Here is a 25,161-nt window from a genome sequence, read left to right as displayed (position 1 = left end):
AGTTTTACAAAAAATGGCTATTTTCCCATAAAACTGAAGACAGTTTATTTACACAAATCATCCATGAACTGCACAGTTTATTTGCAGGTGTACAGGCCGATTCCACAATTCACCTGTACAAAGTACGGTCACTCTATGTATCTGTATTAATTCCAATATACCATATGTGCTCCATGCACATGGAACAGGGCTCGATTTATGTACCTCAGACTGTAACAAAGAGCACCAAGAAAACCCTGACACCAGTTGACAATAAACCAACCTCAGTAAACAACTTGTTGCGCAAACCAGGTGTGACTTGAACCAGCATTTCCAAAAGCCTCCCCAGGCGATTCTCACGCCAGCGCCATTTCCCAAGCCATCGCCAGCCTAAGCACCAGCACAGGGGCCTGCAGCGGGAGAGCACGGCCGGCCTGAGGCGAAGCACGGGTAGGCCCTGGCCTGCAAGGCCCTGAGCCACCGCCCGCAGGTGACCGCTTCCACCCGACGACTGCAGCCCCAACAGTCTCTTAAAACGCAGTCCTGGTTTTACTTGTACATATATAAGAAGCGATTTACTTCGAGAAGGACCAAAAAAATCCGCCCTCCCGCACCCGGCGGGGCTCACACCCACCCAGCGGCAGGGCGGGGCAGACGGGACGCGGGACGCACGACACACGCCCACGCGCGGGCAAGCTCCGTGCTCCCGGGGGAGAAGAGCGCATGCTCCTTGCCCGGTAGCCAATAAGGCGAGGCCGCTGGCCCTGCCTCGCTCTGGTATCTCCCGGAGCCAATCAGGGCGGCGAGCGTTGTGTGGCGGAAGTCGGGCCTCGGCGGGTGCGAGGCGCCATGGCCGCCGGTTCTGCGGCGGTGCTCGCCCGGGCGCTGGAGGCGCTGGGTGAGGGGGCAGGGAGGGGACCCCGGTGTGAGGGCGGAGGGGAGCTGAGGGGGAGCTGGGCCCGCAGGGTGGAGTGTGGAGGGGGGGTGCGGGCGTTCCCCCCTCCTGAGGGCTTAGCCGAGGGGCCGCCCCGCGAAGCCACCTCACCCAGGGCCCGGGGCGAGCTGTTCCCGGTGGGTCCTGGCGAAGGCTTGTGGGGGGCCTTCCCGGGCTGTCGGCGGGTCGGTCGCCTGGGCGCTTCGCCGCCGGGAGGCGGCCTGGGTGTAGCAGCGTAGCCCTAGCGAGAGCAGTGGTCCTGTGCTGCTGGTGCCGGAGGGCAGCCCTGGGCGTACCCGGCTTCCCGGTAAGCTGAGGGACTTGGTGCGGATACTGCTCCACGGGTCGGGGGAGTTATTCAGGGCTGCCAAACTATGCAATTGCATAGACTCAGTCTGGGGCTCTGAGACCTTATGGAGTCGCTCCGATTAGACTTTACTTGGGATGCTGAGCAGGTTATGTTAATGCAATTCAGGACAAACTCCCTTAAAGAAGGCTTTGCTTTTAAGGTAGATGTATGCATGATGACCTAGGAATTCTTCAGAGAGAGATTAGATTTATTGCTATAACACTTTAAGGATCTGCTTCTGATCACTACTGCTTCTGTTTTTCAGATGTTGGTGGTGCAGCAGATAAGATTAATTCAATACCTCAAGACTTTTTTGCAGAACTTGTAAGTAGGGCAATAAATGGGATGTGGAAGGCCTTCTGGCACCCTTTGATTCTAGGAAACCTTTTTTTTAAGCTCTTCTGGTTTTTGTCCGTTGCAAAGGGAATCTTATGTATGTAGTAGCTTAGATTTACATGACTCATAAAATGGATCAGTCCTGCTAAGAGCAATGGGATTGCTTTAAATTTATGTTTTTATCACAAAAGATTTTTATAAATGTATTTTTGCCTTTCATCTAGATGAGATATTAAGCTGGCTTGTCTAGAAAACATTCAGCTTGTTTACTGTAGTATGCAGTTGAACAGGATGACTGTTCAATTAGTATGAAAATGGTGTGTTAAGTAGGAATAGCTAGTGAGGTAGTAACTAAAAGTCTTGACTGAGTTTATCTGTTCTTCTTGGATTTGATGTAATTTTAAAATCAGTCATATCAATGACTTTATTCTTCACTCTGCATTTAAAGCATCCTCCTATTGTCTGTTTTTGCATTAACCAGTTTTCTTTTTTGTTTTGTAATCTCCAAGTATTCAAACTAGCTTTGTCTTGTATATTAAAATATGCATTAAGAATGCTTTCAAACTTACTTTCTTTACAGTGTGAACAAATAATTCAACATCTGAACCATAAGATCCCAGGTGTAAATACAGCTGAACTGTGTCAGGTAAGTTTGGATACTAGCACTTATAAGCAAGTATATTAGCTGTATATGCTGTAAAGGATAGATTCCCCAAATCAATTTTTTGTGTGTGTGTATATATATACACATACACAAAGAGGTTTTTCTTAATGCATAATTTATTATTATTTGTAATTGTTTGAACATTCTGTTTCTAGAGAATTCAGACATCTGGGATTGAGATTAATGTTGGTGACCTGGCAAAAATAGCTAACATTGTTTCCTTTCTATTTAGGTAAGCACAAAATAATTTACTTTGCCTCATGTCTTTTTTCCCTCCACCCCAACTTAATAGTGGTATTAAAAAGTGACATCAAATGTGGGTTATAAAATGAACTGATTTGGCAAAAGGGCAAAAGTTTGTAACTCTCACTGCAGAAAAAACTTCTGGGTTTAGTTTATGTTCTTAAAAAATGTGTAGTTACTTAATATATAGTCTCACTTTTTGTAATAAAAAAAAAACCTAAAGAGAGGAAATTGTTCTAAGACCCTGTCTGCAAGGTTTAGAACTACTGGCAAAATAAAAGAGGAAGTTAAGCTCAGTTCTAAAGCTAAGTCAGCTAGGCCTTTGCCTGGAAGAAGTGTGTTCTCAAAACGTGTTGTTTCTTAGAGATTAGAAACCAGCATTTGTGCCTGTTTGAAGGGCACACAGTTTTATAATGTTGAACTCTGCCATAATAAAGATAGAGTTTTTAGGTAGTATTTTCAGCTGTTGTTTTGCTCTAAGTTTTTCTATTTTCAGAAAGATAAAATTTTCAAGATCTTGCTTGTTCTTTTAATATCTAGTATCTAAACATTTTATGTAACATTACTATGACTGAAGAAAATATACCAGTAGAAATTTAAGATACTACTTTTTCCTCCATAAATATAAAGCCTTAAATTAGATTAGACCATGCTACTTGGAGGACCAACTCTTTTTCTCTTTTATGAATGTCTCTTTAAGAGGATTGGGTCTGCATGAACAAACCTAGGGTGGGAATTTTTTTTTACCTGTTTCTGTAGAGGAAATCGAGTGGCAATTGTCCTCTAGACTTGGTGCCTTTTCAGTTGAGGGTTTATTGCATCATTTGACTCCTGCTAGTACCAATTATACCATTACCTAGAGGTCCTTACTTTCCTTTTGGTAATACTTAAATTACCTCTCCTAAATGTTTAATTAAAAACTGCCTTGTTTCTAAAGTAATAATATTGTTTAACTGCTCTGTGCACACATCTTTCACTGAATTATGCCTTTTTTGAGTTGCAACAGCACTTGGAGGCTGTGATTATTTTTGTTTTAATGTTGCATGTTGTGCAAACCCAGCAAAGCTTGGTCTCTGCATATTAAGACACATTAAAAGTCAAGTCATGTTGTTTTTTGCATGTGGATACAAAAGATTAGTAAAATATTCTGGGGAAAAAAAAAATCACAGGCTGCCTAATTATTGTGAGGTACATAGACATATAAAGCAGAAATAAAAAATTGCCTATTTGGGGTGAAGTGAGAAATTTTATTAAATTCATGGAGAATGAAATTGATGTGGTGTTCTTTGGATATACCTATAGCACAGCAGCCAGAAACAATCTCTCTACGGAAGAACTCGTCACCACCTTGGGCAATGCAGTCAGTGCACTGCCAAAACATGCAGTTCAAGTTATTCGTCACGTATGGAATGAGCAGGGCAAATCCATTAGTGTGTCAGAAGATGCAAGAAATATGGCCACAGTGGGGCAGGTAACTAAATGACAAAGTGCAGTTGAGCTAACTAATAACTTTTCAGAAATGTCAGTGCTTCATTGTGTATGTTGTATTGTCAAGCACATGGTGGTATCTTGACTGCCAAAAGCTTTCCTATATGTATGTTGCCAAATGTCTACCCAGATAAAGAAGCATATACAATAAAGGTTGTCTAAATGCTGAACAGTTTTCTGATGATATTGTTTGGATGATAAAGTCACATTTCATAACTTCTTAAAAATTAGTGTTTCATAGTACTATTAGGGAAGGTGAGTGGCAGTCAGTGTGGGAGACAATTGTATTATCTGTTTTAAATGTGACTTGAATTGTTCTTTAGAGTTCGTAACACCAGCACTTGATTGTTTTATTCTTTGTCTCCCTTAAGTTTAAACTTTTTTTAAAGATACTTTCTGTCAATTTCCAGCATTCCTTTTTTTTCCTTTTTGAAAAAAATAACACAGAGTGTGTTTGCATTTTAAGACCTTTTTTTCTAACAGCAGTTTAAAAGAGTAGGGAATTAGGGGGAAAAAAAAAATCTTTATCTGAGGCTTGATAGTAAGCTTCTAAAGGCTCTCTTCACTTCTTTATTCAACAGTTCTGCCTATCATAAAATACTAAAAATTATAATTTACCTGTCTGAAATGTATTTATGATGTACTTTGATTTATCTAAAATACAGTTATAAAATGCCTTAGTTTTTTTCTATTATTGCTATTATAAAATTTTTGTGCACTGTCTGAGGTTTTTTCTCATGTTTCCACTTGATTTAGAAAAAAACATGACAAAAGGACGAATGATATACAAGCCAGGTGAACTCTGTGGCTCAAGCACTAGGCACTAGAACTTTAAATAGACTGTACTTGACTATTGATAGTACTTGAATAAGGAAAACAGATTAAGTGAAGTAACTTATTAAATTGCTTATTTTTTTGCTATTAAGAGGAAGGGCAGATGACTTTATAATATCTGAATGTGTATGTTTGTTTCCCATTTGGATATGAGCTCTAGATATCATATATTGTCTGTAAAACATCCATCCAACAGAATAGCAGTGGTGGCTAGATCTCTTTCTTTAACACTGTTTCCAATGATTTTCTTCTTTGTAGTTTGTAGATATTAAATGGAAACTGGGAGTTGCGATGAGCTCTGACACCTGCAGGTCTCTGAAGTATCCTTATGTTACAGTGACGCTAAAAGTGGCAGACCCTTCAGGACAAATAACAGACAAATCTTTTGAAATGACGATCCCACAGTTCAAGGTCTGTAGCCAGTGTTACTTGATTCAGTCTCTTAAAAACAACAGTGACGTCGTTGTGAAGGAGCAACTTTATATCTTGATGCATACATTTGTGTTGCTTATTTACTAATACGGTCATTCAAAGATGAAGCATTAAATAATTATTTAAAACCCTGAAGCTAAATACTTACTTCATAGCATTTCGTTCTACATTACTTATCCGAAAATGTTAATTTAGCAGTAATTAGTCTGTTCTCTTACAAATAAGCTAACAACTGAAGATGTAAAGACTTTGGATCTGTCTTGTCAGCTGTCTCTCTGCCTTATTAAAAATGGGTGGAATATTTTAAATCTATGGGACTGTTCCCCAGCCTCAAAATCTAAACCTTGGGTTAAGCTTTACGTTTGCTAATGATTAGGAATGGAGGTCAGTCTGCTTTGTCACCACTGGCTCTTAATTGCTATGCCTTCATCTATGAACTTACGTAACTTTGTTTAATTTTGCATAAATGTGGCACTTCCATTGTCATTCCTGTTTAAAGGGCAAATACATCACTTAGAATATTGTACAAGCCTACAAATAAATAAATCCTTGGAGTTGGACTGGCAAGGAATTTGAGAAGGATATTCTGAATCCTTAGGTGTTCTGAAATGTTGTATTCATTCTGGTTGAAACCTATTTAATAATTTGCTGTTCAACTACTATAAGAAATGGATGCTATACTTGAGAAGCCTGCATTATTTCAGCTGGGAATAAAAACATTCGCGTGAGAAGGTTTTTTTTTTATGGTGGCACGAGATCTTTGTATTTTTCTTTCATAGCATCTTCTCCTATTGCTAGGCAAACCCATGCAAATAAGGCATCACCTGTGTAGATTTAATAGTGAATGTGCCCAAATGCCAACCAGTCCACAAAAGGAAAAGCAGAAACTTTCAGTTCAAGCAGCAAATTGTAACTGGAAGAAAGGGGGAATGTGAGAAACATGGATTGTGTTTTTTGTCTAACATGCTAATTTGAACTACAGTTTGAGCTTTTCTTCAAGCAACTGAAATTTATCTTAACTCTTGCTTTTTAGAACTTCTTCAGACAGTTCAAGGAGATGGCGGCTGTTCTTGAAACAGTTTGAAGAGAACTCTCTTATTTATGCTGAAATTTCAGACAGACTTAAATCAAGTAAACTTTCCATTCCGCACAGGGAATAAAGTGCCATTGTTCAGCAAGGTATGTATCCTTGTCTTTTTGACAGGTGTCAGCATCATCCTTGCATTGGTGTGAAGATTTCTTCGCTTTTGAATACTTGAAGCCAACGCTGCAGTGTTTGTGAAAATGTGTTCAGCTTTGTTCATCCTGGTAGACAAAAGATCAGGATGTGTATGGAGAAGCATCACTGTAGACTTTCTAATATCCAAGAGTAAGAAACTCCATGTAAGAAACTACACATTTAACTCTGGAGTGTGGAAAGACACCTGAAAACGTTGACTAGGAAGATACTGAGAGAAGTGTAAATTCCATGTTAACACTTGTCTGTAAAATTGAGATGCGCTTGGACTAAACAATAATATTAAGTATAAGGAGTATATGAAGTTACACATAACAAGCATACAGTTATTCTTGAAGAATAGCAATGTCAAGTAGTTAGTTGCAGGTATTTGCAGACCTGGCTTGCAGTCGTCTTTTAATAACCGGAGAATGTACTTGTCGTAACAGCTTGTTTATTTCAAATACTTATTTCCCACCACCTAGGCTTATAAAACCTGAGTTAATGCATTAAGCTTTTCTGGAGACCCAAAATTTATTCTCTGAAATGAAGCCCAGAGGCTAATTTTTTTTTTCTACCTTTATTTAAAGGTAGAAAAGTGAATTTAATTCAAAAGCATTTTAATGTCTTTTTGCCTTTGCATTTAATCCGACTCTAATCTGTGGCACTCTGCTTTATGTTTTGATCAGCAGTCTGCTTTCTAATTAAATTAGAATATTGATGTAGTTGCCTCACTCCAAGCTCTGAACTAGAAAAGTCAAGAGGAAACCTGAAAATTCAGGCTGGAGTGTTAGCCAAGCACATCAGAGAAAGGACCACACTAAAAGTCAGCAAGATTTCCGTGCTTCTTGTATTGTGTGGCCGGAGTCCACTGGACTGTGTTGCGCGTGCTCACTCTCAGAGAATGTCCTAACCAGCAAAATTTTGACTTTGATTCTGAAGAATGGGGGCATTCCAAAGGGGGAGTGATAAATCCAGTGGGGTTGCATGCTCTCTTTTTGTTGTTGTTGTTGTTTTGGTTTTTCTTGAGTTTTCCATAAACGAAACACAAACTGCAAATGTAGTGGGATGTAATAACAATACTGTTGCATTTCAAGATGTGCTGGTGTAGTAGAGCAAGTAAATCTGAAGAGGGACAATTCATACTGATAAGCAGACTGAAGTTTATGCTGCAACTTCAGAATGGTAGAGACTGATAACCAGTTTTGCTGGGACAGATCCTCAACTGATTCAGGCCCCCTTAAGTGAGAACGTCTGCCTTGCTAACCCACTTACATTTTTTTATTAACTCTTTTAGTAGCTGGCCGAAAGTCATTGATACAGGTTATGCCCACCTTCTTGTGTCATGAAAATAAACTGCAGCACATTGTGCGTGCTGCAATCCTTTCAATAAAGAGAGATACACCTCCACTCTTTGGGCATTATGCATGGTGCATAAAGACAGTACTTGGCATTGCTTAGAAGCCCAAATAAGTGAAACAGTGTTGGCTTTAACAAAAGATAGTAAAAGTTTTGTGCCGTGGTCATTGATCTGGATGATATTTCCTTTGTGCTGCTGAAGTCTGAGGTGTTTGCCTTTGTGGCTGGGGAGAGCAGATTGCTCTTTTCTGAGACCCTCTCAATGGAATGTCACAAAATGGTCTCGGGAACAGACTTCCCGTTTGCCTTTTCCCTTGCCTGTCTGCAAGGGCTCGGGGCTGAAAATAGTGCAAAAAATCCTCTCTGTGTGTGGAAAAGTGATGTGAGCAGCTGACTTTTTTTTTAGGTTTTTTTTTTTTTTTTTTTTAATTTGCAGAAGTTGGAGTGTAAGGCTGCTATAACTGGAAAACATAGTCATGCTTTGGCCTAGTGAATTAATTGGTTTACATCAATGCAAGACTTCCAGAAAAAGAATACTTTCTTTTTTTTTTTAGTGAAGCTGGAGCCTTACAAACACTTCCCACTTGTTCTAATGCACTTAAGTTCTTCAGGTAGCTGGAAATATTTGTGCCTTCATTGGAACTGGATGGAAAAGAAGATTTAATTAACCATGTCTTAACTTCTAGAAACAACAATTTAGTAGACACTGGAAGGTAATGAGGAAACTTTCAGTTACCATTTTTGCTTGGTCCATCACCAAGAGCAGAAAGTTGGCAGCCTTTGAAAAGTCTAACTTGCATTTTTTCAAGTCCAATATTCTAGAAATATTAATGAATATTTTTTAAATGTCCCTGAACTCCAGCATGTTGTAACTCTGGCTGGAAGATGCCTGGACATGTGTGCTATACCAGTTTACTGTCTGAGAATTTTCAGAGGTGTTTATGGACATCTAGGAGATGTGATTAAAAGTTGGCTATGTACTCAAACTTCTGAGATTTGTCCTGATCGCAATCAGTAGGAATTCCTATACTGAGTAATGGAAGAATTAAGTACTTTATTAAAAAAAATCAAACCAAAACCCTAACAGTTTGCAGGATAGCAATATTAACATGTTCAAACAAGCTGTTGAATTGTCTATATGTGCAGAAACCAGATTTTTTCAAAGAGAATCAGGAGTCCTTGTGTGTTCCTAATTCTACTTGTTGATTGATATGAAATTGTATAACATGAATATTTTTGTATGTCCACAAACAGTCATTAAACATATAGGTAACAAAGATAAAGATGGTCTGTATTTTGTTTTAAGCCTACTGCATGAAAGTCTGTCTCAAATACTATAATGGGTAAAGTTCAGGACTATGACTAAACTTCTTCCCTTATTAAATTAGGATGAAGTTCAGACATATGCAGTCTTCCTCTGTGATGGGGTACCAAAGAGCTGAGGATAACTGCAGGCTGCAAGGAATATTTGTATCAATTACTTACAGCTAGACAAAATGTTGTATTGAACCAGGAGAAGACAGAGGACATATGAGATTAATGAAATTTTGCAGGAAATTGCATTCAAGTGGTTTTCTTTCCTTAACTGTATTTAGGAGACAAGTAAACAATTTTTCTCTTCAACATTTGCATGGAACAGAGCAAGAGGAAGGCAGGTGGGGGGGGGGGGGGGAGGGTCTTACACAGAAAACAAACCCAAGGGAGGGAATAATGAAGGAATCTCCTCACAATGATTGTCTGTCATCTTCATCACAAGACCTTTTTTTTTTTTTTTGCATTAGTTTCAAGTACACCAGCCCACTTGCAGAAAGCGACTTTGTAGAAAAATGGGGAAAGGCCCACAGAAAGAGCGCGCAAATGGCTGTAGTCACGTCTGTGCACTAGTGTTTTATACATTTAGCTTCTGCACACTTTGGCCTAGTCATGGCCAAAGTAAAAGCATGTCTCTGTTCCTGCTTCCACAAAATTGTATTGCCTTTCTTTAACCACATTTTAAAGGTATGAGACCTTGTTCACTGTAAGCCCATCCTGCTTTATTTTTTACCTTCCCGTTTTCAAGCCTTTGCATTCTATTTGGACACCTGAAGATACATTAGCTTGGACCAATTAAAAACAAAGGTAGAGATGATAAATTGGGGGAGAGGAAGAATGTTGTTTCTTCTTCCTGCTTGCCCTGTTCCCTATCATTTGAATGTTTTATTACCCTCTTAACTGTGGGTATAATGAAAGGGTAATTTCCACTCCTTTGCAGAGGCATGCAGGGTTCTTCTGTTTAGCCCTTGCGGGTACTAGAATAACACATAAAAGTGCCTGAGTAATTTAATCTACCTGCAGCAAAAAATGCCCCATCTCTGAAAAACCTTTGCAACAGGGGGAGGGACTTAAAATTCAGCAGTCTCTATCCTATCCAGTACCCTGTGATTGATCATGGTAGTGCTTATCTCCCAAACAGATTTTTAGTAAAATGTTATATGACTGTTGGTTGGGCTGCTAGCTTACTGTGCATTCACTCGATTAGGAAGTTGGATCTGTGCAGGTCAGTACATGACATAATGAGTGCCTTGACCTGGGTTGAGCTTGCGTGGTATGCTGCCACAGTCCTCCCTTCTTGAGGCTCGGTCACCTCGTAAACAACTGGATTTGCTTGTCACTGTGCAATTTTGGCCAAATGTTTCCTTTACTTTTGCTTCTACCGTACAGCACTCTCCATATGTACTCATCCAGTTCCACCCTTGGTGCTTGAGTGCATGAGGAGGCATGCACGTTAAGAGGGATGATGCTCAGCACTCCTCATACCCAGTCCTGGATGCTTTGAAAGACTTCCTGACTCTTGTTTCTGAGGTTTTTCTGAGGGAAGGTGGAGAAATGACCTGCCATTTGAACTGAGTTACTGGGATATGTCTGTTAATTATTTATGACTTCGTGTCATTGAGAAAGTAAGGAAGCTGAGATTGCTGAACTTCTCTGTGAAGGCTAATTTTAGTGTTTCTGGGTTTCCTCTTCCCTGTACTGCATTTTCCTCCTATGGCTAATTACAGTCTAGCTGCCCTAACTTAAGAACCGTTTCTGTTCAATATGTGTAGGTGCCATAGTTTCCAAATACTGTTAGTGGTTACTTTACAAATATTGTTATATTTATAAATTGGAAATTTCAGTGTCAGTTTTGTACTCACATACTGAGCTTTGGAACAGTAAGCTTTCATGTGCATATTAAAAAAGAAGGAAAATTCTATTATTTCATACAATAAATTTGTGCTATATAGTATTTTAAGAGGAATTTGTCATAGCATCGGTCACCAGGTGGCACTGCTACACATAGTCTTGATACATGGTAATCCTTTGAGAGCATGTCTGACAATGGGATAAGGACTTCTGGTTTTCTCCCCTGTGTAGCTTATGTCTGGAACTGTACACATTCATGTCACCATAACTTCCATTCTACTTCTTAAATTGTAGGGAAATATTCTAACTTCTGAGTTAACTGTTAAAAAGATGAGCATAAAGATGTCCAGTGACATAAACAACATTCAGCATTTTAATGATAACAAAATATATACCATACATTGTATATTTGCAGTAGCTTAAAACAGTAATGTGATTATACTAACATTTCTGCATTATGACTTGCTCTTTAAATAGTATCATGTTACATTTCTGTTGGGGCCTATTCTCATTTTGCATTTTTTTTTTCCCTTTTTATACATCTCTCAAATAGATTTTGCTACATCTGTATCTTGTTCATAGAATAAGCACTTGCATTTCTCTATCCAAGATTTTCATGCAGTTTAACCACTCTAAAATCCTTCTTCTGTATTTTGTTATGCAGCCTAGTCTCCAGCGTCTTTATGCCACACTTAGGAATTCACTTCTCTGCCACTGAAAGTGGCCCAGTTGCTTAATTCCCCTGTGAATTACCTCTGAATCTGAAAAATAATGTTCTGATGGTTTTGGTACTACTGAAGTTGCAAAGAACTTTTCTGTTCCCCATGAATGTCATCACTGCTGTGTCTTAGGCAGTTTACAGGTGTTTTTTAAAAAAATATTCATCTGAGCTTAGCCAAATTAAAGCAAGACAGGCTTCCTTCCCAGTGATGCTTCTGAACTGGCATGTACTGGATGCTGCAACCACACGTGAAGCGTGAGAGGGGTGCTAAAGTTTACATTTAAAATGAGTAGAGGAATATAAGCGCGTGTCTCGCATGAATCACTGGTGTGCTGTGCGATGCTGCTTCTCACAGTTGGGAATGTGGGAAGATGAGAGACGCTCAGCAGTCGACAGAATCAAGACAACAGATGTTGATTTACCTAGGAGAGAGTCAAGGACGATGAGAAAGAGGATTAAGGGGTTCCCATCTGTTCTGTTCTGGGTTGGGTTTTTTTTTGGCAGCTACACTGGCACCATTCTTGGTATTGTGTTGGGACTACAAGTGCCCTGTTGTTCATGGTAAGCTGTACCTTCTCTTACCAGACATACAGTACTGAGTTTTGAAGTTGCAATAACATTTTAATAGTGATACACTGTTGAATTCTTAATGGTATTTGCATTTTGCTCTTCAACAGATACAATTTGTGACCTTTGAAGTTGAAGTACGCTTTCCTTCCGAAGCATCTCTCTTCCGTGTTATTTCTGCACTCTACTACAGATCTGCTGATCTTTCTAGCCTGTGGTTCATCCTTTGTAATAATATATTTGTGGAATAATACCAAGATATTCCTTTTAGCTTTGGCAATGACAAGTAATTCTGTCTTGGTTTCCATTGCTGGAGAGTTGGAGGGGACCAGGATCCCTTCCAAATCACAAAACGAGGCAGAGGCAGTGGGCACTGTAAGGGAGAGAAGTAGACTCCAGCAGCTGCAGTACTCTCTTCTTCCTCATGTTTTTCTCTTCTTTGTATGTTACTGCAGTGGTCGGGAATAGTAGGGAAGTAAATGTCTCCTTTATATAAAGCAGAAATAATTGGGAATGTGGAAGTTCTTGTTGCAGAAGTTGCACTATCTCCTGCAGTAACTAGCTTTGCAGCTGGCCTGAGCTGCTAACAGCCACCAAACTGTGTTATCTCAACAACAGGGATTTTAATAAGCTGATCTGGTACCCTTTTTTGGGGGAGAAACCTTAAAAAAACCCCGAAACAAAAAACCTCAACAAATTGCAAGTGTTCCCACCTGGAAAGATGCTATGATCACATGTAAGCACACAGGACTCAAGATTAAAACTTAGTTTTAAACAAAAAGCATTTTTGTTCTTCACTGGATTCAAAGTCTGCTGTGCCAGAAAGTTTCATGGGATGACCGTTACATAAAAGAATGACAAAAATAAGAATTGTTCCACAATCAAATGCTTCTTTGAAGAGAAATATAATAATTCAATGCATTGTCTCTCTTAATCAGTGCTACATGATACTGAATAATGATACACTGAACACAGACATAAAATGTGGTGGGTCGCCTTAAGTTCTGGAGATATTTATGAAATTTCTAGCTAGGGATTACTCTCTTATGAACTTTCCTCATTCCAGTTCCCCTAAATCTGTTTTGGAGTAGTTCTTATTGGCAGAACAAATTATAATCTGTCATTATGATCAAAAAAGATTAGTGCCATTTGAGAAAAAATAAAACCACCAAACCTCCCAACTCCCTATCAGATTAGTTTTTCATCATTTTTATTGTGTACAAATTGCAATGAGCATCTCCTGCTATTGAAATGTCTCTACAAGAGTGATATGTTTTACTCTAACCTTTGGCATTACATTTTAAACTATAACAACCTCTATACATCCTGCAAAATATACAATTTTCATTATTTCTAGTGATGTTTTTACGTACTTAATAGAGGAGGCACCAGAGTTTCTCTAGCAGCTAAAGTTTAAAGCTTTGGTAACATGCCCAGTCTACTGAACTTACTTTCTAATATTTCAATTATATTTCCAAAGTTAATTCATTAGAGTCTTCAAATAAGAGTGGGTAGTTTAAATTAATAAAATGTTTTCTAAAGTAAAAATGTCTATATCTTAGATCTTACTAAAAAGTGATCTGAGAGTAAAATAAAATTTGACTAGTTAAAAATAATGCAAATACAGTGGTGGACCTTGAAATCCCAGAGAGTTCAATGATGGCATTCTTAGAAAAGCAATAGGATAAGAAGCAATTCCAGCTACAGGGCATATTACTGAAATAAAGGACTCTAGTCCAAGGTGATTGAAGTTATGCATAAATTATGGGATTGTAAAGTCAAGTCTATAGCTCCTCTAATAACTTAATATTTTTTCTGCAATTAAAATTGTGGCTAGAAAGCTTAAGGGGATGGATAATTACTAGCAATTAACAGTCTGATCATGTGAGATGCTGAGGTCTCTCTGCTCCTTAAGAAATTACTGACAGCTGTGGTTGCTTACCATTTTGCAGGTTTAAATCCTTTAACACTGAATATGAACTGATGATCCAGATATGATATATGAAATGGCTGCTGTGATGCCATGTGCAGAAACAGTATACATTTTCAAGGTATTGTCTTAATGAACAAAACATACTTCCTTTAATAAGCAGAAGGGAAATATCCATTTTATTTGGAAAAATAATCTTTACATGTAGTGCTCCATTGACAAGCGTATGGAATCCAAAATGTTCAGAGGCATTTACTTACATTTAGTTAACTGTATCTGTGTTTGGTCACTTCAATAATATACCTTATTTTAAGAGATTTTGCATCTAATGTCTATTTATTCAACAGAAACCAATGGCAGGTTATCAACAATTCAAAAAAGTCTGACTGGGTATATGGTCAGTTTTATTTGACCAACTGAGCATGTATTTACAGCACATGCAATGGCAATTATTGCGCATAGGATTTCCTGTACTTTAGATCTTCCAATATGGTTTTCACTTTGAATTTTACAATTTGTTTCAAGAAGCTTGGCCAATAATCATAATTTAAAAAAGGAATTTAAAAAAATTGTGGCCTCTCATCAGAGGCTTTGTCTGTCGTGTCTCTGCATGGGTGCTGCATTTACACTTCTTTCCATTTGGGATGACTGGGAGAGAAACTGCTTTTTCATCAAGAACAAACATGTATTTTCAAAGCTCTGTGGATAAAGGCTATGGAAAGTTGCTTTCTTCTCTATCCCAAAGTTTCTGATTCCCATTAACTGAACTATAAGGATTATATAGTTTAGGCTAATTCCAAACTACACTGTGCAAAGAATTAGAGGATGATGCTTTTGTTACCATTACCATTATAGTTTTAAACGCTAAGGGACAAATTACGTGAGGAGCATGTCAGAGGTCATGGGCAAAGGAATACTGTGCTCAATATGAGAGAAATTAGGCAGTTTTAACTTAAAGGTGCATGAAATCTTCCAACTGAAGAGAAATGAGAAAAGGGGACCAACTTCAAGAAGAAAAGTTATGTAACTAAAGGACTGAGTTTCTAATGAAACACTATTAATGAGATGGGGGGATAAAAAGTGGTAGGCAGATTAAAGGATAAGAAAGAAATAATGAAGTAAATGGATAAAGGTAATGGACAGCTAAGAGGGATTACTATGAAGAATCGATTCAGAGACATAAAAAGCTGAAGCAAGAAGAAAGCATGAAAACTTTGGATTAACATCTGAGAATTTGATTTTGAAGGCAGTTAAAATATTAGTGGTAGAGTTTATATAGATTAATTTTGTCTTATAAGGGATTTGTATAAAGAATTCAATAATAAAAATAAATTAGGTCAAAATAACCAGATCTCATACCATATTAAGCAAATCGCCCAACTGAAGGAGAAACCAAACAGCTTTACATCACTGGCACAATGGTGACAATTTAAGAATTTCAGATTCATTTTCCACATTTTGTTCCTTGCAGTTCTACCTAATAAAATTATTTGCAAAAATTGAAGTGTGTCTTTAGCAGCTGAAAACCCAGTTCTGTAGCATCAAGTGAAGGCTGCTTCTTCCGTTTGAACGATGTGAGAACATCAATGGATCTGTGATTGCTTAAAAGAATTTCAGCCTCTTTTTGCTATTTTTTTTTAATGTATTCACATGATTGTCTTCATGTTTCCTGATTACTATTAATTCTTTGTATCACCACAGCACCTAAAAGCCTAGGTGGTTGTCCGCAACTTGGTTTTGGTAGCTCGTATACAAACATAATACAATGGGATCTGATAGTCTCGGAGATGGTGTTTGTACGCAGCTGCAGCCATTCAGTATGTTGCAGCCTCCCCCTTAGGCTGCTTCGTTAGAGCCATTTCATGATTATCCCATCTAAAATCATTGTAACAGAATGTATGAGGGGGTTTTGCCGGTGCTTTAGTGCAAGCCCAGTGTTCAGTTCACTTCCCTGGTAGTTTAAATCGGTCTGTGCGCTGAAGTGACTGAATTGCAGCTTCACGCTCTGGATGAATCATCTAACCAACCTTCCCAAAAGGAGCGAGTAGTCTTGCTGCCCTCTTCACCCCCGAGCAGCTATTCCCGCTTCCTTTGTGCCAACAGCGGTATCTGTGTGAGCGCTGTCACTTAAATTAGAGGCGGCTCACAGAACTGAACTGGCAGAAAACGAGCAGTTCACTGCAGCATCAAACCGGTGCCAGGGCTGCTGCCAGGAAGCAAATGGGTCTTCTCCCACCTGCGCTGTTGGGGGATCCTCGCGGCTCCCAAACCGTCATCCCGCGGTGCTGGAGCACAAAATCTCAAGTAACATTCTCAGCTAAAGGGTTAATGCTAACTGTGCAGACTGAAGAACGAGGAATTTTTTAGGTTTGTGATCCAAAAAATTTGGCCGTTGTTATTCTAACTACCCGAGTTGTAAAACCTACTGCACAACAATGCAGTTCAGATGTTGAAGTGCGTGAAAATAGTCAGCTTGGGAAAGCAATTCCATTCTGGCTTTAACTTGTACCATTGTAGCAAATACTAAAGGTGGTATCCAGCCTACATAAGACTTTTTGGAATAGCTGCCCTGTTCTAAGAATAGCTCATTTTAGGATGCTGTGGGAGGAGGTATACTTGAGGTCTTTCCAAGTCAGAACGTTAAAACTGAAAATTACAACTGATAAACCAAAATGCATAAACCAGATGATTAAACTGGGAAAAAGAAGAGCAAAATACTTTGCTCAGGAAATGAGCATAGTTGCTTGTAACGCTATTAAAATATTGCTAACACAACAGGGTTTTTTTTTCAGTTCAGACTGTTGTGGGTTGTGACCTCCTGTGCTACATGACCCCTCTCTGCCCAAATAATCTAGCATGCAGCCTCAAATTACAGAGTAGCTCTTCAGCTCAAGCTACAGATTTATTTTTTCTAGACAGGGTTAAAACGGTTGCCATAATAGCGTGTTACTGGGAATTATCGCCGCTGTTGCTACAGATGTAAACACAAGGACGGTCACTAAAATTGACAATTACAAAATGGATACGGATGCTGTATGACTGGAAAAGCTTTGCCCAGCTCTGTCTCAGGTAGAGGAGACCAGTTACTAACATTTACAGTAGGTGGCAGATTTTTCGTTGACAAAAGAGATGTTATCGCGATAGCGAGGGGAAGAACAAACACAACTAAAAGCTCAAGCAGGAAAAAGAAACCTAGAAAAGAAAGTATTTTAAAATCAGTCTTAATTAAACTCTGACTTGACAGTGACTCGACAGGGAGACACTGCTGTAATACAGCCGTGGAAGTACCTCCGCACGTTTGCGACCAGACTGTTTCTCCCTGCGTGGGGGAGAAGCCGGAGGAGAGGCAGCGGTGGGAGCAGAGCCGCCGCGGCGCCCCGGGCGGGGGGTGCCCCGGGCCCCCCCTGGCTCCGGGGAGGCTTCTCCCCAGCGCCCCTCCGGCTCGCCAAAAGCAAAACCAACTTGGAAAAAGCTTGGGAGCTTTTGCAAACGGGGCGGGGGGCGGCCCCGGCGGCCTCCCCACCTCCTTCCCTCCGCCGCTCGGCGACCTTCCTCCGCTTGCGGACCTCCTCCTCCTCCTCCCGCCGCGGCCGGTCACGTTGCGGGGCCGCAGGGAGAGGCCAGCACCCCCCCAGGAGCCGCCGGGCCGACAGCAGCCGGCGAAGCGGGGCGCGGAACGGAGGCCACGTTGTATTTTTGTTTGGAGCCCCGGGCGGCGCCGTCCCGCCTCTCGGCTCGGGGGTGGCCGGGCCGCGGAGCCCGCTCGGGGCGTAGCCTCTCCGCTCCTCCCCGGGGCGTTGGAGGAGGAGGAGGAGGAGGAGGAGGAGGAGGAGTGGGAGGGTGACTCGGCCGTCCTTCCCCTCCCCGCCGGCTGACCCTGCGCGGGTAGGCAGGGAGGCGGCGCAGCTCCGGGGACGTGCCCGGCGGGATGCGCGTTTAGCGGCGGCCCCGGCCGAGCGCAGGCCCCGCCGGCTGCACCTGGCGCTGGGGGGAAGCGGCCGCGGAGCGCCGCGCCCTCCGCCCGGGCACCCGCCATGGAGAAGCGAGGGGAGGGCGAGCCGCTCTCCCACCCGCTGGAGCCGGAGCCCGAGCCCGAGCCGCAGCCGGCACCGCCGGGGGAGAAGCGCTTTAGGCTGTGGTACGTGGGCTCGTCGTGCCTGGACAGGCGGACCACGCTGCCCATGCTGCCCTGGCTGATGGCTGAGATCCGCCGCCGCGGGCAGCGGCAGGAGCCCGGCGGCGCCCTGGGCAGCGGGGTGCCGGCCCGCGAGGTGCTGCTGCTGCTGGGCTCGCCCACGCTGCGCTGCGTCCCCGCCGGCCCCGCCAGCCCCGGCCGCCCCGCTGGCTCCGGCCCCGGCCCCGCCGCCGGCCCCGGCCGCCCCGCCAGCCCCGCGCCCGCCGTCTTCATCTTCGAGCACAAGGCGCAGCACATCGCCCGCTTCATCCACAACAGCCACGACCTCACCTACTTCGCCTACCTGATCAAGGCGCAGCCCGACAACCCCGACTCCCCCATGGCCTGCCACGTCTTCCGGGCCACCGACCCCAACCAGGCGAGTGGCGGCGGGGGCAGAGGGAGGGGGCGCTGCCCGGGATCCCCCCGCTTTGCTTCTCTCCCCCCCCTCGCCTGACGGGACCCCAGGCGCTGCCCTCGGCAAGCGCGGAGGGGGTCGGTGTGCTCGGACGGGGCAGGGCAGCGCTTGCGGGGCCCTGCGAGACCGCAGCCTCCCACACACCCACCCGCGGAGTGGGGGGAGCCTGTCCGGGGCCGCCCGTGCCCGCTGGGCTCTCCCCGGGGCAGCCGTCCTGGGGATGGACCTGCGCTGCACCGCGCCGAGCTGCTCGGGCAGCTGCAGCGCCCTCAGGGTCCGCGGAAAGGAGGGGGGACGGCACACACACACGACACACAATCCCGCGTGGCCGTGGAGTCCTGTGCCACCCCCTGCCCCGAGTGCATGGCGCACCCACCTGCCGGGCCGGGGGTACCAGCCTCTGCGAAATGTGGCTGCACTGGGAGATGGAGCCCCTTTCTTTCTCCCCGGTCCCCCTTCCGTGGGGAGGCCTCGCATCCTGCAACAGCTCGATGGCAAGCGTGCAATTTGCTCTGCGAGCAAAATGCAGAATTTGTGTTAAATCGTCCTTACGGTGCTGTAAGTGTTGGAAAGATATCGCGTAGCGAGGACTGTGCTTTCATGCAGACCCCCGGTGGTGCGGAAACCATCCTTTGTGACCATTGGGCCCTATTTTGCTCACGGGTCACGCTAAGGACACCTGGCCGTGCTCAGGCACTCTCAGTAGTGGTACAAACAACCCTAGGTTTGGGTGGAGACATTGTTGATAAAGTGCCAACTGGAAAAAAAGACCTAACAGTAAGACTGTATTTTCCTGAGACTCTAACAGGCTTTGGCTCGTGCATCAAATGTGCAGCAGACTTCTTTCTCCTCCCTGTTTAGAGTATGTGAGCGATGGCAGTTTGATGAGTAGGTTTGGTTGTTGATTTAGCATGGTGACAGCAAGAAAAAGGCCTTTCAGTAACAGTCCTTTGGTCGAGTAAGTTAAGACATCTTCCCGTCAGTTTTCACAGACGTATATGGAGGAAAAACACATGCAATTAGAAATGCTGGATTTTACTGAAACCACTTAGCTGATATACTAGATCTACTGAACAGTTGCTTGGGTTTCTTTTGGTGTTTCGGTTTTTTTTTTTTTTTTTGAAGTGAAGAGGGTAGGAAGTATTAAGAAAATGACTGAACAGTTCTCAGTATGTTAATTTTTATTTGAGCCAACATACTGCCAGAGATTATAACATAGGAGGGGTTTAGATTGCATACATAGCTGTGGCTTGAGCCATCATCAAAGATAGGACAGGCAGTATCCCAAGTGGAGGTAACTACTTGTTGGCAACTGCTGCCACTGTTGTGCTCTGCCAGGAGAGAGCACACAGAAGGAGCATGAAATGGAGGGGATCGTGTCTGGCAAGGGAGGAGCCAAAATGTCCTTTTGGGAGTCTGACCATAGGGACTGAAGGGAACTGAGTTTCCTGCTGCTGGCAGAAGATGCTGAATCAAATTTATGTCTGGGGTAGGTCTGCTCTGGTACCATGAGTTTGTAAGACAATCTCATGCTGTAAGATAGTGGATCCCTATTACTCTTATGAACGTGCAAAATACTACATACATTTACATTTGGGAGGCTGTTTCTGACTAAAACTTTTATCCATATGTCTTCCCTTCTTTCCTCGTGGAGGAAAATGTCCTTATGTGCATGGAATTAAATCAAATTGATACTATGGGTAAAGTCTTCCTCTTGAAGGAAGCTATTAGTGTGAACAAGTTCCCTTTTATAAACTCCTATCTTGTTCTGACAATATAGGCTAAATTTTATCTGTCAAGATGTTTTTTTAACCTTGTTATCGTTAATAAAGAGTAAGTCCCTCGCACGAGGGTTACTCAACACATGATTTCCAGACAAAGAACTACAATAAAGGTAGTAGATGCACAGCCAGCGATGTGATTCACAAGTATCTGACTAACAGGCAGGGTTTTTTAAGGTATCAAAAGGAAAAGAAGGTGGAATTTTTTTCCGCTCCTGAGTTTTGTTACCAATTGTTGAGGCTTGGTTGGCTAAGTCTGTGCAGGTCTCTAGCTGCTGATCTGTGCTTAAGCCTGGTCCTGAGCGGATGAAATCAGGCTGCAGGTTGCTAGCTCTAAAAATCTTCTTTTGAAGCTCTTAATTGTTTGTTATAAAATAGATGCTGTTCTTGCACGCTTTCAAGATCTTTAAGTACATGCTTCTGTTTCATATTGGCTATGTGAGCTTCGTGGTGCATATTAGCTTAGAAAGTATTTTTCACAGCTGTTATTTTAAGACGGCCTCATTTTCCATCTTAGGCCACAGTCACTTCCAGCCAGCATAAGTTGGCACCGCTACTGGGAGGAGTGATCCTGTCCGCTTCGAGCCTCGACCCCTCATTCCTTCCTCTCGGCTGTGTCCTCATGGCAGCGCAACTGTTTGTGCAGCCGCACAGCGAACAGGATCAGGGAGTTGACTGGTGTTGAACTTGCTTTTCCCCCACCTTTGCTGGATTGGTTCCAGACCGCTTCCCTCATTTGCTTTGCTGTGCAACCCTAATACCGTTTACGTCAAGACAGGTAGGTTGGAGGCACAAGGCAGCAATGAGTGGCCAGGAAGGGGAAGGGTGGGATAGCCTTTTGAGAAGTTATACTGACTTCAGACTAGCCAGAGATGACTGCAAAGCCATGGTGTTATCTGTCTTGGCAGTATTAAGTTCAGCAGCGCGCTAAGTCACTCTGGAATGAAGGAAGAGTGCAGGAGATATCTCGTGGTCTTTCAGTTAGAAGACAGCTAGCCGTAATTTTTCATGGTGGGTGTAAATTAGGAAAGTGAGAGGATAACGATTGACTTCCAAGACAGTAGTGCTAGCACGGCAATTCAAAAAACAATGTAGGTGAATGAAAATTTTGGCTTTGAGCCCGTTGCATTGTCCACCAGTGGTATTGCACAGTGTCTAGGATGCACGTGCATTCACTGTGACCAGGAAAGGGGCTGTTATTCGCAGAAAAAAGTGATACTTTTTGCCAGTCCCTGCAGATTTCTTTAGCAGATGACCAATAAAAAGCCAGCGCAATATGTGCTCTGATAACATCAGGTGAGAAGATAACATCTTTTAATGTTATTTGCCATGACTGAAGAAAAATGAGAGAGTGAGGCGGTACAAAACACCTTCACATTTTATTTGAAAGCCTGCAAATTGTAGGCAGAGCTGAAAAGCAGGAGCCAGTGGGTCGACTCCTGTTCTGGAGTAGTACTTTGGCACAGTGTCAAACCCAGAGCTCAGCTGTTGGTATGGGGGTGGATGTTAAGATGCTTTTATTAGGGGGATCTCTTTCTTTTGCGCTTTAATTACAAGGGGAGAGAGAACTTCTGGAGCCGTCTGACTGGTGAGGATGGGAACAGAAGTTTTTGACTTTTTTTTTCCCCTCAGAATTATTACAGTGTTTGCAGCTTCTCATAACTTTTCAAAGCAGCAGCCAGCTGAAGTGGATGAGGGTAGTTGTCTGTTTAGTGCTGGCTAGTAGCCTCTGAGTAGCAGCCAGAGGTTTGTTAGTTTTGTATTGCTGTCATTTGAGAATTATCTAGGATGCACGCAGTCTGTCTGTAGACATCAGATGACAGCATTGTCTCATTTTATATTTGGCGGATTTTCTTCACAACCCCAGGAAGAGATTTTTTTTTTTTTTAAAAAAAAACCCAAAAGTTAGAGTTTGTAAATACAGCAGGCATACTCTTCTCCCAGCCACCAAGAAAAGCCCTTTGGTTAGTGTTTTCAAGCTCAACTTCAACACATTTTTCCCATGAAATACTGATGTTATTCTATAAACCAGATTTTAATTGTGTGAAACAAATCAATGCTGTTTGACAATTGCCTTGAGTTCCCTTTTCTCTGGGGGAGAGACTTATAGTCTGATCTTTTTCTGCACTTTTTTTTAAATTATTGTGCTGGTTTAGACTGTGCATTTTCTTCTTGGAACATGAATAAGCCTGTTTTGGGGGAATTTTTTTTAACCTGAACTGGCATCTTAGATCTAATTATAGTATAATTGATTCTTGTTAGTGAAGATAGTTGTCTCCTCCAGTTAAGCAAGAACTTACTTGATGCATTTTGTATTTCCTTTAGAAACCTTATAAGCAATGATCCAAATATATTGTTACGGGGTTTCAAAACTAATGCAAGCTGGCTGTGAATGAAGAATGTTCTGGTGCACAGACCTCAGTAGGGTTTAGCTCTTGTGCGTATAATCTGTAGCTGTGGTGGTCTGCTGCAACCACGCGTTAGGGGGACTAGGCTGTCTCAAGTCGAAGCAGAAACAATGGAGCGTTTTGCTGACAGAAGTAAAGCTGTGATAAGAACTGGAGAGGTAGAGGGCCAGAGACAAGAGCCGGAGGCAGCCTGCCTGTAACCCAGCTCCCTGCTCTGCCTGTAACCCAGCTCTGTCATCACTGCATGGGCTAAAAGTCAAAAACATTTGTCTATTCCAAGAGTGTGTTAATTGTCTGTTAGATAATGTATTTCAGTAAAGCAAGGATGTAAGACAGTTTATTCTGAAAAACAAGGCATCAGTACGGTCTTTCATTTTAGCTATTCAAAGGATGCTTTTATGCTGTAATAATATCACATTCTGTAAGGCTTCTTATTGAAGAATGTAAGTTAGAAACGTTTGAAGGAAGTTTGTGAACCTTACATTCATATTTCTTTTGTGCTTTGATTTTTATGTGACATAGGAGCATAAGCTGAACGGCAGCAAAGTCTTGGCATATTAAGTCTTGGCATATGGTATGTACAGCATTGTTGCAATTCATATTAAAATATTGTACAGGTTGAGTCATCTGATAAGCTGTGTTTTGAATAGGTATAACAGACGTAATAAAAAAGATGGGCTCTGGGTTTTGAAGGATTCTGCAGGAAATGGGAGAGATGCACAGTTTGGTTGCTAGATAGACTTGAGTGCACTTCGATTGCAGAGGAAAGAGGTAACACAGTTTTCCATGAGAAGGAAAGGTGGTGCCAGTTTTAGCAAGAAAACAAGTCTTGGAGAGACCAAAATAAAATTTTCTGTAAGTTTGTGTGGGTCAAAATTTCATTCACAGGGTGAGAAACTGAAAAGCGATGACTCAAAACAAAGCGTGGATGCTAAAGGCTTGCAGTGAATGCACAATTGTTCAGTGAGCGGCCTCATTATCTCCAGCCTACATGGGCTATACAGCCTCAGATGAAAAGTCTTGCGCTCCCTTTTTTTGTTGTTTTTTGTTGTTGTTGTTGTTGTTGTTTTGTTTCTTTTGTTTAAACAGTGTCTGACTTAAGATTTGGGAAGTGGAACTGAAAGTTGAGAGCTTGAGGTTTCATTTTTGTTTTTCTTAATGATAGATTCAGCACTTTTTCTGAAAATCAGAGCGCTTCTCATTTTAGGCTTGTAAAACTATCTTTAAGTTCCAGTTTTGAACATCTTGTCCGTAATAATTTTGTCCTGTGTCCCAAACAGAAGAAATAATAAAAACATTAAAATTATTAATTGTTTCTAAATGGTGATATGTAGCCTTTTTATGCCTGATTAATGTTTAGGAGAGAAAGGGGAATGGTTTTAAATACTCTTATCTGCTGCGTTTGTAGAAAGAATTCACTCATTTTTCCTTTTGCAGTTCATGAAAACCACCCCATTACTTGGGAAGTAGAAGCGATGTTACGGAGGATTGTATTTTCAGAAAGGCAAAATAAAATTTAGAATGATAAATATATGAAATGATGTAAGCTCACTGAGAGTGGCTGTAGGTAATACAGCGACCAGATAATAAGGCTATTTTATTTAAAGAAAGGAGCTTCTATGCATCTGTGCACACCGAATCAAGGCTCCTCTTCTGATTATCTGTTTCTACCTTTTTTGTCCTGTTTTTCAAACGTAGAGGCAGTTCCTTTTAAAAATAATTAAATAGAAAACTGACTTCCAAAAGGTTTGGCTAGCTTACATATGTCTTGGCAACAGGGAGAGTCTCATTTTTAGGGATGGTGTCCTGGTTTCGTCTGGGACAGAGTTAACTCTCTCCTTAGTAGCTGGTACAGTGCTGTGTTTTGGATTTAGTGTGAGAATGATGTTGATGATAACACGCTGATGTTTTAGTTGTTGCTAAGTAGCACTTATCTTAAGCCAAGGACTTTTCAGTTTCCCATGCTCTGCCAGCAAGCAGGTGTGCAAGAAGCTGGGAGGGAGCATAGCTGGGGCAGCTGACCTGAACTAGCTAAAGGGGTATTCCATACCATGGAATGTCATGCCCAGTATATAAACAGGGGGGAGTTGGCTGGGAGGGGCGGATCATGGCTCTGGCATCAGTCAGCGGGTGGTGAGCAATTGCATTGTGCATCACTGGGTTTTT

At 42.1% G+C, this 25,161-nt stretch overlaps 2 protein-coding genes across 2 annotated transcripts in view; both read left to right on the top strand.

The window, feature by feature from the left end:
• Positions 1–828: 828 nt before the first annotated feature.
• On the top strand, positions 829–9,111 carry COMMD6 (COMM domain containing 6). Its single transcript, XM_050915095.1, has 7 exons — positions 829–877; positions 1,528–1,586; positions 2,179–2,244; positions 2,418–2,494; positions 3,808–3,976; positions 5,086–5,238; positions 6,293–9,111. The coding sequence occupies exons 1-7, from the start codon at positions 829–831 to the stop codon at positions 6,341–6,343; spliced, it is 624 nt and encodes a 207-aa protein (XP_050771052.1). The 3' UTR covers positions 6,344–9,111.
• Positions 9,112–18,248: 9,137 nt separating this feature from the next.
• TBC1D4 (TBC1 domain family member 4) overlaps positions 18,249–25,161 on the top strand; it is a 113,336-nt gene continuing 106,423 nt past the window's right edge. Inside the window, exon 1 of the mRNA XM_050898847.1 lies at positions 18,249–18,767. Within this exon, the coding sequence (XP_050754804.1) occupies positions 18,249–18,767 (519 nt within the window). The remainder of the gene's footprint in view (positions 18,768–25,161) is intronic.

The sequence above is a fragment of the Gymnogyps californianus genome, chromosome 1 (assembly GCF_018139145.2).
Source record: "Gymnogyps californianus isolate 813 chromosome 1, ASM1813914v2, whole genome shotgun sequence".
NCBI lineage: Eukaryota > Metazoa > Chordata > Aves > Accipitriformes > Cathartidae > Gymnogyps > Gymnogyps californianus.
This window is presented reverse-complemented; position numbering and strand designations above follow the sequence as displayed.